General features: G+C 45.4%; 2 protein-coding genes across 5 annotated transcripts in view; both read right to left on the bottom strand.

Annotated features, from left to right (window-relative positions):
- CARS1 (cysteinyl-tRNA synthetase 1) overlaps positions 1 to 694 on the bottom strand; it is a 33,004-nt gene extending 32,310 nt beyond the window's left edge. For both annotated transcript variants that reach the window (XM_014887317.2, XM_014887318.2), the window contains exon 1: positions 665 to 694. In XM_014887317.2, the coding sequence (XP_014742803.1) occupies positions 665 to 692 (28 nt within the window). In that variant the 5' untranslated portion in view covers positions 693 to 694. The remainder of the gene's footprint in view (positions 1 to 664) is intronic.
- Positions 695 to 1,083: 389 nt separating this feature from the next.
- Positions 1,084 to 12,949, bottom strand: LOC106859811 (tumor necrosis factor receptor superfamily member 26-like). 3 transcript variants are annotated; one of them, XM_088166645.1, is made up of 9 exons: positions 10,714 to 12,949; positions 9,351 to 9,441; positions 8,517 to 8,648; positions 8,249 to 8,360; positions 7,594 to 7,661; positions 6,866 to 6,961; positions 5,879 to 5,913; positions 2,642 to 2,687; positions 1,084 to 1,827 (listed from the first exon to the last, which is right to left on the bottom strand). In XM_088166645.1, the coding sequence occupies exons 1-9, from the start codon at positions 10,759 to 10,761 to the stop codon at positions 1,739 to 1,741; spliced, it is 717 nt and encodes a 238-aa protein (XP_088022771.1). In that variant the 5' UTR covers positions 10,762 to 12,949; the 3' UTR covers positions 1,084 to 1,738. The 3 variants fall into 3 exon arrangements, with proteins under 3 accessions (XP_088022771.1, XP_088022770.1, XP_088022772.1); XM_088166644.1 differs by lacking the exon at positions 1,084 to 1,827 and having other exon boundaries at positions 1,834 to 2,687; XM_088166646.1 differs by lacking the exon at positions 1,084 to 1,827 and having other exon boundaries at positions 1,834 to 2,687; positions 9,396 to 9,441.
- Between the last annotated feature and the right edge of the window lie 524 nt (positions 12,950 to 13,473).

The raw sequence follows: 13,473 nt of genomic DNA, 5'->3' as shown, positions 1-13,473 counted from the left end.
TCCTTAGCTGGAATGACAGAAATTTCCAACCTTTACATACCATAATGGTATTTCATACTTGCATGACTGGTATTCCAAGTTTCATTTGCTACAGTAGCGCCAAAAATTATAGTACTATCCTAGCTCTCCTTCCATATGGAAGCGAACAGTACAACCCATCATTAAAACACGACCACAAAAAATGTCCGTAAAAGTCCAAAAGTTCAGGCGTGAGTTCAGGGGAGAGCACTGATGGCTTGGGAAAGGCAGTACAGGAGACAGAGACAGGTGAAAAGCAGGGACGGCGCTCTAAGCAGCGCACGGACCGAGCGCACCCAGCATCTGCCGGCACCCAGCGAGCTGGGGGACAGCTGCTCCCAGACGTGGGTGGCGAGGAGCGCTCCGAGTTTTCTCCACAAATCGTCGAACGCCAGCATGAACCTTACACCCGCGGCGAGGCACAAGGCGAGCCGAGTCCCGCGGGACGCGCACCCAGCGCGGGGCTCTGCGGCAGCGGGGCCCCCCGGGCGCCAGCGGAGCCCGGGTACGCGCAGGGGAGGCGACCCCAGCGCCACCGCCGTGACAGCGGCGGGGCCGCGACCCCGGCGCCCACCGAGTCGTGACAACTCCGGCTGCCCCTCGGCCCGGCCCCGCCGGGGGCCCGCGGCGCCGCGTGCCCACCTACCGTGCTCGGCGCTGGCGGCTGCTGCCATCCCGCTGCTGCTGCTGCTGCCTCCGCCTGCCCTCGCTCCCGAGCTGATGCAACAGCGCGTCCGGAAGCCTGGCCCCGCCCGCCCTACGCTACTTCCGACGGGCCGGGTCACCCGGGCAACGGACAGCGCCTCACGGCCCGGCCCGGCCCGGCCCCACACCGCACCGACCCGCCCCTCACGGCCCGGCTCCACACCGCACCGCCCCATTTGGCACCGACCCTCCCCTCAGGGCCCCACACAGCCCCTCACCGCACCGACCCGCCCCACACGGCCACCTTATGACCCAACGGCACCGTGCCAAGCAAGCCCAGCTCCGAGTGTCGCCGCCCGCCTTTCCTTAAACAACTCCAAGGACAGAGACACGGCCGCCAGAAAAAGGTCCCAGAGTCCGTTTTCCATCTCAGACAGGCTTTTATTGCTTCGACATAACGGCGCTGAGCAAACCCTTCAAAATCGAAACCAAAAAAAAGCATCACAATGCTCTCTCAAAAACAGCAGCCGACTCTTGGTCCCCACCAGGTTGGGGCAGCAGAGCAGCGACACGCACTAAGGGATGCCCGACCTCCTGGCGCCCAAGTGAACATCCGGCACCTGAGTTTAATATTGCACAACTCAAAGGTAGGCAGGGCAGGTAAACACGAAAATAGCAGAGCCATTACATCCCTGCCGGCTCTCTGCAAGAGGTGAGGGTGTCAATCCCATTTCTACTAGCAGTATCTGACACCCTCATTTAAAGGAAGTCTGAAGACACACATATGTACACAGGAACATTTTTGCAGTTCATCACAAATATTCATCTTCAGTTTCTACTTATAATGTTATTACCTTTTAAAGTGTTTGACATATTGTAATATCCATATCTTATACACCGCAAGGCATCCAGTAAATTAATAATACATTATTGCTTTCTCAGACTGTTTCTCCAGAGGAGAAGCATCTGATAGAATTGCTCTCTATTCTTAGGAATAAGTAATAGTAGAATAAATAATAGAATAAATAATAGAAGAATAGTACAAAAAATAATACTATAAGTGATTGTCTCAGTATCATTTTCCTGTAGCTGAGCTTTTCATAAGCCGCCCACATTGTTGTGGTAGTTCTTCCTCTATAAAGACATCAGAGGGTTCTCTCAGTTCTGCAAGAAGAAACACACAGCACACATCAGCTTGGCTTTTAAAACACAAGGGTTTCTTTCCATAGCCCACATACATACTTTCCCCTTAATTTTCAGCCAATACCTGCATTAAACAGCAGCAGCAAGGAAGGATTTGGCACCTAAGAAGCAGCAGGACAAACAGGTTTTCTACTAAGGGGTCTTGAAATTAGCTAAAGGTGTTGGTGCACATCTCAGAAGTGATCTCCTAAGGCAGGGTACCATCCAGTAAAGGTGGTTTAGAGAAAGGCTTCATTGGCTGGTATGTTTCTTTGGCAGGGCTACTAAATAGGAAGTTTTAACCACTTTGCTATGCTGCTGGCATAGGTTTGACACAACAAGACCACCATGTACAAAACCCATCACTTGGACATCCAGCACAACAATTTGCAGGGTACAGGTGGATGTGTGGGAGTTTCATGTGCTCTTCCACGTGAGGGGATATTTGACAGAGAGATCTCTCACTCTGACATACACCTCATTCAGTAAAGTAGGCTACACTGCTGCAATGCAGACTTGCTTTAAAATTTCTTTCCAAAATTTGTACCGTTCTTATTCTTAAAGTCATGGCTACGCTCTACTCCCATGCAGGAAAGTCATGCTCCAAAGTAGAACAGTTCACCACCAGCATTACAAATGCAGCAATAATCTTGTTTCAGCATATTTTACAATAAACTGGAAGCCTTATAGCTCTAAGCAATATTCATTAGCCTCTTTATACTACTCTGTAAGTCAACTAAAGTCAACAGGAAAAAAAAACCAAGTCCCAAGTACTGCCAATATATGGAATACTTACCACTAGGAGAGAGATCTGTAGCAATTATCTGACTTGGTTCTTGTACCTGTAATACAAAATTGGACCATTACTCCAACAAAGCAGGGTGCTTCACTCACAATCGTTTTTTACCTACTTGACAGCTTGCTTTTACAGCATACACAGCAAAAAGGGGAAGGGGGGCATATTTCAGAGCAGACCTGAAAGTACTGGAGTAAAGAAAATTGCATGGTGAAAAAAACACGCGACTGGCTCCAAGGCAGCATTCGCTGCTATCACAAAAGGGTAGCTTCTGTCAGGGAGATGAAAGAGGCAGAGTAAATTAAATGAGGGATTGAAGATTTTTTTCCCCCAAAGATAGCACTTTCCATGCTTCCTATTACATCTTTAAGGCAAAGTTTCCTCTATTGTTTTGCCTGAAAGCTCTAGGAATAGTTGAGCTCAACTGAAGGCATACCAACATTAAGAAAATACAATGATAATTCCACACACATACAGTGCTTACAACTTGCTGGAGTTCTACTTGGAACATTAGACAGGGCATTCTACTGAAAAGAAGAACTCTGGGCAAGTTTTGCTGCCAAAGAAGACTTAGCAATTCTCCTCAAACTTGCTCTCATACAGCACTTCCAGCTCCTGCATGGGCCAGTGCCCTGCTCAGAAACCACATTATTTTCTGCTACTTCCTTCTGGGGGAAGAAAAGGAAATACTTGAAGACATCAGATGTCAGAGAAATGAAAGGAGAGCCCTTAATTTGGCAAAATTGTGGCCTTCACACAATTAGACTTCAAATGGTTTCAGAGCCTGACTCTCCACCTCCCTGGCTGTTCTGCACCCACCAGACTGCAGGGTAAGGCTCACAAGTTACCTCCACATCAACCACAGGAAATTCTTATTATTTTTACTGATGTAGATTGCTTCTTGCTCCCCCTCTGGGTACAGGAGGTAGGTACCCCTCCTAGGACAGGAGGCAATTAAGTTGCCTTGCTGAGCTCTTAACAGCACCAGGGGCCTCTGGCCTAGTACTATGTCAAGGCTGATTCTCAGAACTGTTGCTACAGAGCCTATCAGCTTCATGGAAGTGCACTGCCTTGGGCTGTCTGTGGCTGGATTAGCTTTCCTGGAGATTCACAAACTACAGTCAGCTGAAAGAAGCCAGTGAGCACCCATGTAAATTGCATAGCTTTTGTGAGGGGGCAAAGTTGGAAGCTCCCTTCGTTTTTGGCATTGTCAATTCAATAAACAAGCATAGACAGCGAATACAGCACCAGTCAGCATGAACAGTACAAGCACGAAGCAGAGGCACATGTTTAGCATGACTAATAGTGCTAAAGCTGGCAAGCTTTAGAAATATGTTTATACATGTGGAAAATACCTGCCCCTGAGACTCGTGTTCACTAAGGTGCAGTCCCCCTGCAAGCATAAGCCAGCATGTTTTCTGCTTACACAGGGACAGTAACCCAAAGTGACACCAGCCGTTGACCAAGGGGCAAAAGCAGGGACATAAGGGAGAACCCCCCAACTATCACACAGGTAAGTTGTATATCATTCCCACTGAAAACACTATCTGTTTAAGGGTAGAAACACATTAAAGAAATTGATCTTATTTATACAGGACAATTCTTAAACAGGAAAACAAATGACTGGAAGAGCACAGCATGGCTGACACTTTTGTTTCAAAATCCAGCATCAGCTATTCAAGCATCAGCAGTTGTTGGAGGCATTAGAGCAGTATGAACTCGCTGATTCTTGGGAGGGAAGGTGTGTAGTTGCCAAAATACTCAGTATCAGGACTGCATCACTGTACCACTCTCCTCAGCAAATAAGCTGTTATAGAAGCACAAGCACTCCAAGTGCAGACTTTGCACCTGCCTGTGGCAGCTCTTACATGAGAGAATTTTCCATGCACCAGACATGCACCAGTTTATAACTGCATCATTCTACAACCACTTTATTCAAATTAAAGAGATGTTCCATTTGCCTATTCCTATGGCACAGCATTTTGACCAGGGTTTTTTTCACATTTCTTCATCAGCTTCTACAAACAGATGAAGTGCTGCAAATCTGGCCAGGGCGTGAGGGGGAACACAACCCAACAAAAAAACCAGGTTGTGTCACATATTTGAGCCACTTACGGACCTTAAAAAAGAAAAAGAGGAAAGTTTAGGGTGAGCTTTTGAACATCTCTTTCAATTCTGTTTCTTCAGTCTTCAAGTATTTTTGACAAAATTAAAATGCATTTAATTACTCAATGTCTAATTAGTAACATTAGAAAAGAGTGCATATACTAGGTGGGTCATGCATGGGTGAAGGACAAGAGAAGTTGCAGGGAGAAAGAAGTGCTGTACACACACTGAGAACAGTCTGGATTTTTTTCATAGTTCCTCATCAAGACTAATGTTTGTTGTGTAAAACTAAGACAGCTCATTTTTGCCTTGTGGTGCTGGTAGGGATGGAGCTTGACTAGAAAACCTAAAGCTAGCTCACATTTACTTTATTCAGTTTTGTATTTATCTTGCAGAAAGCTAGACTAGCAATAGGTTTCTTCAGACTCAAACAGCAAGGTTGTGAAATAGTGTTTGACTACAGGATGCCAGGGTTTAACCAGCTTCAAGTTAGAACATATGCCAGCAGCCAGCCTCAACTGGATAAACCCTTTTTAGGGATGGACTTTGGGACTGGCATAATCTGAGCCCTGAACCCCCCTCCTCTTTTGGGACTGCTTAAGACCAAGAATTTAGATTGTCAGGTCCTGGTCTGTAGGTTGTGACATGAGCCCAAAGGCAGGAAGACTCAAGCACTTTACTGGATCAGGAGTGGTTACGTCTTATGAACAATAATTTGTAGTCACAATGCAATGAGAACTCAAACACCACCATGCAGATAAACAATAGCTGCCATCAGTTGGGGAATACACATGTGAAGCAGCAAAAACTAAATTAATTGGACTAAAGTATCACTTGGAGACAGTCTGAAGTAAAAACCTGCAGCTAGCCCAAGATTTTTCCCTGCTTCCAAAGCATCCTGGTCAGAGGCTCTGAAATGTTTCCAGGTATTAACAAGGCCAAGTGCAGCAGACACATGCAGATATTGAATGTATCATGCAATTGCTAATTAACATTGGACCTTGTATGAATCACAACTTGTTGCATCACAGGAACACATCCTACCAGAGATCTACAGAGAGACAAACATTGAGGGCTGTGTATCAGGTACAATTAGACTGAGATGAAACACTTGATCCATCACATACTTACCAGATCCCCCTCTGCAACTTTATCAGTTAAGGCAGCTGAAAAACAAAAGAAGGGTCTAAGAAACCAAGGAATTGCAGCAACTAAAACATGGCTGAATTCACACAAGACATACATGGAATAGAAAATTTTGTAGCACAGCAAAGCTTTAAAAGCCATTTGGTTTCTTTGACCTGTCATGCATTTCACCACAGTACTACCCTTAGCTTCTACCAACAACACAAACATTGTGCTAACCCTAATACAGAAAAGAGTCCTGCTTAGTAAAATGCAGACAAGATGCAGTTCAGCTGTTAAGCCACTCTTGCAACCTCCTCCAGCTTTTGTTTCTCAGCATTGTTGCAGGCTATTGCAATACAGAAGGCAGAAATGGTCTTTACTGCAATACAATCAGTAAGACATGGTTTCAACAAACTTAGCATTTAAAAATGAGAATAATTTTCACACAAGTAGCAAAAATTATTGAATACACAGCAGTGAAAATAGAAGTTTCCAAGGAAAACAGCACAGTTTCCACTAAAAAAATAAATTCACACAGGACTTAACATTGACATGAAGAGGTTCAAATGACTAAAGGGTACCAATTTGTACAAAAATAAACTCCAAAGCCAAACACAGAGAAAGTAATTAGTGATCAATTAGTTGCTATTTTTGCCCCATGCATCAGATCCACACACAGGTTTTTCAACTTGGCCAGTACAAGGCAAGTAGATTGGAGAATTCCCTTTAAAGGATCATACAGTAATGTTGCTTTGAAGCAGAGACATCTGTCAGCAAGATAAGAAAGCTCATAGTAAAAGATTACGCATTTTATTTACCAAACAAAACTACTCTTCATTTTACATGATTCGCTAATTTCAAATCACATGCTAAAGGAGCTAAAGCTCACACAGGTCCCCTGTAAGGCAACACAAGAACCAGGGACAGCCCGAGTGCATGTTTTGCCTAACTCTGGGGAGCAAATATCAAGGATACTAATTAAGAAGTTACCTTTATCACGCTTCAGCTTTTTAAGAACAGCAAGAAGAACAATCAGCAAAAACAAGACAGACAGAGCCACAAAAATCCAAACAAGAGGGCTCCTCCCTGCAAAATAAGAAAACCAAAATTAGTACTGAAACAGTTTCCCAAAAATATATTCCTTATAGTCCTAGAGAAAAACCTAGGCCCAAACCAATACAACAACCCAGACAGTTCGTCCTGGAAAAGGCACTGGGACTCCCTAGCTCCCTGAGCATGTGAGTACTTGTTTGCACTGCACATCACGATTCCAAAGGCAGCAGGGAATTCTGCAGAGAGCTGCAATACAACTTCTACAAGGTTTTCTGAGAGACACTTAAGGGGAAATAAGTCTGCAAGATAAGATGATAGCAAGCTTCAGGTGCTGTAGCATGGACAGTGCACGTTCCTGGCAGAAGAGGAAGCTACTCCACGCACAGTCAACATCTTTGCACTACCCATAGCTTTCAACTGTGCCACCTTTGAAACTTGAAGAACCCTGGCAACACGTGTAGCTTTTCACCAAGTGAAACTTAAGGTGGTTTGTCCCTTTAACCCCTTTGAGAACTTGTCATTAGCAAGTAACTCCCAGACTAAAACGCAGCTGCTGTTAAATATGTTACAGCAGTTGAAAACACTGTTTTACAGACTGCCCTGATGTTATTAGCCCGAAGCTACAGACCCAACAGAACAAGCTGAGTGGGATTTGTGTGCCAGACCTTGATTGGGTACGCCTGTGTCCATAGCATCAGTGGAATTCTGCAAGATTTCTTTGCCGCCCGGATGCCTGAAGTGGATGGGAACACAAGGTTGTATCAACATTGCCAGAGGAATACATAGCTCTGCCCAGGCCTGGTTCTTTATTTATCAGGCACAGCTTAGAACCATAAGTGGGACATGCATAAACTTTGCTAGAAGTGCACCTTTAAACAATCCAAGATAAGACTACAAAACAAAAATAAAAGCAAAGCAGATAAAATTAATGTATGTTAGCTTCTAAGAGGGGCAAACAAAACCACTGAGTACAGGCATTATTCATGCACACTAAGTTTCCTTCAACAGGCAGCTCTAAATCCCAAACTTTCCAGCTGGGTGTGAGAAAGTCCATTCAAGTGTGTTTCTGGGGAAATACCAACATGAAGACAAAAAATGCAAATTTACTACCACAAGCAACAAGCACAGTGATACCCAAGTCCATGTCTTTCTAGGACTCAACATCACAGGTTTTAACACCTAAAACGTAAATGGATGAATAATGCCATTTGGTTTCAGGGCAATTACTTACAGCCTGATGATGTGTTAGCTATTGCCACAGATTGGGCCACAGCTCTAGCATTGCCTAGAAGGAAAATAGCGACTTATTCTCAAACTTACCTTGGACTGTTTCTCTCACATATTTCACAGGCTTCATCAGCACACGAATACCCTTGTTTGCACTGGCATTCAGCATCCCGTGTCCGAGTACAGGGACTCAGGGTTATCTGATCTAGAAAGAAAATATAAGTTAAAAAGTGCAAAGATTATACTCAGGCCATAAAGGCAATTTACTTTTACGTTCAATATGCTCCATGAAGACCAGGTTTTCCACATTAGAAAAGGGGAAATGGTTAAAGGTTTCATCAGGATTCATAAGATTTAGTACCTTCTTTGCACTGTCTGCAAGGCACGCATCCCTCCAAGCCATTTGCATGGGCAGTAAAGCCTTTTCCTTCCTTGCAAGGGTCACATTTTCCTCTCAAATGGGAAGCACTGCAGTGATCAGCAACAAAAGTACCTGTGGAAGAAGAGAAATAGCAGCAATCTCAGGAGAGCTTTAGACAGACAAAGGGGCTAAACCAGGATATTCAAACACACATTACTGGGGAGAGGTCAACCCTTCCTTGCAAATCCATCACGTGCCACATGAACCGAGCAGCACGGGAGAGGCAGGAGGCACATTTGCAATTGGCCACTCAGACAGGGAGAGGTGCAAAAGGAGGCATCCAGCAAGGCCTCAGCTGGGACAAGGATGAGTCACTGCAGTGGATGGCACCATGGCTGAAGGAATGGGGCATGCCCACAGAGAATTGCTTTCAATTAACTCTTTTCCTCCTTTGTCTGAATCCCACCTCAATGCACCATAAGCTTCTGATACTAAGGAGAGGTTTCTTCTTGGTGCAAAACTTGTTAACTCTACCACACCTTGAGCATGGAGGGGAGAGCAAAACCATACTGAAGTATTGCCTACAGACACAGAAATAGCAGAATTCCTGTAGCACTAACTAAATCACTTAACTTCAAAAACTTGATCCTCAACCACAAGCAGAGGCTTCCTGGCTTGATGCCAAAGCACCTCTCCCAGGCATCTCCTGTTGCATTAAGGGGCTCTCACTACAAACAGCACCAAGAACTCATCATAGCTCCAATCAGGCTCACACTTTCACAGGATGCAATGTAAGAAACAATAGCTATCAGCTGTAACTGCTCAAAGCCTTACCTGCTTCACACAATACACAACAGAGATCTTCGTGGCTATACTCACTCTCCCCACAGCTCGCTTGGGCTCCAGGCATGGTCAGCAGCACAACCTACAGAGCAGGCAAAGAGGCATCTTGAGTGATTCATCCTCCCAGGACACGATAACTACCTTGAGAACATGAACTTGTAAAGACTTGGAAACACATTCAGAAGTTCGTGGGAAGCCACAGAGGAAACCCAAACTAATTTCTGCTAAGTGCTCCTCACAGCAGTAATTGCCATCACAAAACTGCGGTTAAGGCAGCACCACACAGAGGCTGATGGAATTAAGGCAACGATTGCCACGCATTCCTGCCTTCATGTAAACTTGTTTCCCGTCCACTAGATCACTGCATTTGAACTGCAGGCGTCAAAGTTTCTGCAGTGTGCAAGGGATTCCTTTCTGCCTTCCCCCATTTCTAAATTCATGGTGCTAGTCTCGCTCCCGCAAAGCTGAGGAAACGCTCCACATACAACACGTTTCACTGGCTCTAACTTTAGGCAGAAGGCAAACCGAGTCATCAACAGCGCTACTTCAGGAGCATTGGGAATGATTTTTTTTTTTTTTTTTTTTTTTTTTTAATGCAAAAGAAGCATGCAGGTCGCGCACTCGTCGGCAGCGCTCCCGCGTAGGCGCCTCAGCAGGGCGGGGTCAGGTGCTTTCAGGGAGGCGAGCGCAGGTTCGTTCATTCCCTGCGCTCAGGGACACCTGAGTCACAGCCCTCACAACGCTCACACGAGAAAAACGTCTAGAACAAAAGCAGGAGAGGAAGGGGTGGCCGCCGAGCGCCCCGTCACTAATTGCCACCAGCGGGCAACTTCTAAACTAAAACCAAGAGGGTCCTGCTCTTTAAAGTCTCCCACTGGTAGACTGAAAACCTTCCCCGTAACTGTGGGGAGGTGGGATAACCTCCAGTTTCATAGTTAAAGAACATGAGGACTATTAAAGAACTCACTCCTGACTTGTAACTTTTTTTTTTCTCCGAGGAGAGGCGGAATGCGGCAGCGGCGAGTGAGCGAGGATGCAAAGCCGTGAAATGTGCCGGCATCCCTGAAGGGCGCTGAGTTAGCGGCAGCCGCAGGCTTCCCGGGACAAAGACGCGTCCGTGCCAAACACGGACAAAAAGTTCGGGAAAGTTACTAAAGTCTCTTGAAGAAGAAAACAAGAAAAACCCAGATGGGCTCCCTCTCACGAGAGCTGCAGGAAGACTTTTTGCCCCTCAAAAAGCTGAATGTACGTTCTGGCTGCGGATGGCTGACAGCCGGCACTCAAAGCGGGCAGGCGGAGGGCGAGCCCGTACCTGCAGATGATGGTCCCGGCCGGAGTCCCACCCAACACTCACCTGCAACAGCAGCCCCAGCGCTCGCCCGGCTCCCATGGTACTGGCCATGGCTTTGCACGCTCCTGGGCCGGGCCGTGCGGGTTTTGTAGCGCCGCAGGTGATGGGAGTGGCTGGGCAGCCCCGCCTCTGCCGCAATCCTCAGGAAATGGCCTCATTTATCTCTGCTTTTTGTGATCAGGGTGGGCAGCCCTTCAGCAGGTGAGTTTCAGGTACGGACGGAAAGGCTGTAAGGAGAATTTTTTCAAAAGTGCGCTAACATACTGAATGTAACTGGGTTTTCTAAAGCTCTAAAAAGGTTCTTACGTTTCTCCTCAGTAGTTATTCCTCCCAGAGAAATAACCTTTCTGGCCATGATTTTCCTTGAAAATACTTTTCATTTCCCATGTAACTGGCATGTAGGAACATTGACCTCCAGATACTGAAATTGGATTAAAATTGATAGTCTATGGATTCATAGGCTGTTCCTTTTGGGATCACTTTTTAACCCTCTGCGGCAGCAGCCCTAAACTTTGGAAACTCTTCTCCTGCTGATGCTTAATTAACTTGTATGGGTTGATCGTTTCTTTCACTGAACTGCTACTCTTGTGGTAACAGCGTTTATTTTACTTAACTGCAGTTAGAAGTCCCAGTGAAATCCCTGTGAGTGCATAGTTCAGTAAAATGGAAATAATCCAAACAATTTCCAGCACTCACATTTACACCTACTGAAGGCTTCCTGCTCGCCACTGCTCTCTTTGGTTCAGGGGGGCTTGAGTTGCTTGGTTTTTTTCCCTTGGGTTGTTGTTTAGTAACCATTTCCCAAAGCCAGTATACAGTTGTACCCAAGGGATGTAAGCAGCTCTAGAGAAGTGGAGAAGCTCCTATCCATAACTCAAACACACGGTCCCAAAGCAGGATGAGTCTGATGAGGAAGGCTGTGCTGACAGGCTGGAGATGTGCTGACTTGCTGAAGCATTCAAAGGAGAGGTCACTGGATGTGTTTGCACAGCTTTACATCCAAACACTTGGATGTATAGAAACTTCGAGGCAAACACTTTGAAGCTGCACACAGGACTTGGCACAGCCTGGCAGGCAGAGGTAACAGCCTCTCACTGAGTTTTACACCACATATGGCACAGGCCAGACTTCCTCAGAAAAGGTGACTAGGATGACATCCTTCAAAAAGGCATTCAGTGTGGATCACTAATGTTGATATTTTTCAAGGATGAAGAATACTTTGGTTTTCTGCAGACTTTTGCTAATAACAAAGCCACTCTCACCCTTTTCTATTTGTGATCAGTTTCCTGAATGTCAGCTTCCAGATACTGCCTGTTCATATCAGAGAGCTGCAGTTCTCTCTGTGGAACAATCTATTCACTGTCCTCAAGTCCTTGATATAAAAGTTCCCCAAGTCCAAAACAAGTTGTTGCATTTGCATGTACAACAGTGAAAATCAAGGGAACCGCTTCTCCATTTGTGGAAGTTGCTAAAATTATAAGAGAATTTCTGTGGGAGGATGGTTTGTAAGAATTGTGCAGAAGGCAATTTTCCTCAATGAATTACAGCTGTATTGATTGTCGAGGAGTGGAAACCTTGCCTGTCAGATGAGGATGTGTGTTAGAGCAGGTTAGCTGGTCAACAGTTAGTCGGAGTCTGCTGGCTGTGAGTAGGAAGGGACATGCGGTCGTGCAGGGGACGGTCAGGTGGCCGGTTACGGGACAGGTTAGGTTTAGCCGGTCATGCAGAAGAAAGAAGGAAACTTGCAGAGAGAAAGAGGGAAAGAGTCAGTGCTGTGTGGAGCTGGCTGCTTGCGAGGCAGGAATCAGGAATGGCTCAGTGCTGGGTTTGCAGGGTGCTGCCCCGCCCACCTGTGAGGGCAAGCAGGTAGCTGCCTGGGGGCTGCGTTTGTGAGGATGCTGGCAAGCACAGAGCCGGGTGTCAATTCTATTCCTACTAGTCGTTTCTGACACCCTCATTTAAAGGAAGTATGAAGATACACATATGTACACAGGAACATTTTTTCAGTTCATCATAAACATTAATCTTTATTTTCTACTTAAAATGTTATTGCTTTTTAAAGTGTTGAATATGTTGTAATAAGCCTCCATATTTTAGACGCTTCAATGCATCCAGTAACTTAATAAGAGATTGTTGTTTTCCCAGTGTGTTTCTCCAGAGGAGAACCATCTGATAGATTTTTTTTCTATTATTAGGAAATGTAGAAATTATTATCTCAGTATTATTTTCTTGTAGCTGAATTTTCATAAGCTGCTCACACTGTTGTTGTGGTTCTCCCCCTATAAGAGAGCCCATCAAAAGGCTTTCTCAGTACTGCAAGAATTCTTTTCAGTAGAATGCCCTGTCTAATGTTCCAAGTAGAACTCCAGCAAGTTGTAAGCACTGTATGTGTGTGGAATTATCATTGTATTTTCTTAATGTTGGTATGCCTTCAGTTGAGCTCAACTATTCCTAGAGCTTTCAGGCAAAACAATAGAGGAAACTTTGCCTTAAAGATGTAATAGGAAGCATGGAAAGTGCTATCTTTGGGGGAAAAAAATCTTCAATCCCTCATTTAATTTACTCTGCCTCTTTCATCTCCCTGACAGAAGCTACCCTTTTGTGATAGCAGCGAATGCTGCCTTGGAGCCAGTCGCGTGTTTTTTTCACCATGCAATTTTCTTTACTCCAGTACTTTCAGGTCTGCTCTGAAATATGCCCCCCTTCCCCTTTTTGCTGTGTATGCTGTAAAAGCAAGCTGTCAAGTAGGTAAAAAACGATTGT

The sequence above is a fragment of the Sturnus vulgaris genome, chromosome 6 (genome assembly GCF_052056855.1).
Source record: "Sturnus vulgaris isolate bStuVul1 chromosome 6, bStuVul1.hap1, whole genome shotgun sequence".
Taxonomy (NCBI): Eukaryota; Metazoa; Chordata; class Aves; order Passeriformes; family Sturnidae; genus Sturnus; species Sturnus vulgaris.
This window is presented reverse-complemented; position numbering and strand designations above follow the sequence as displayed.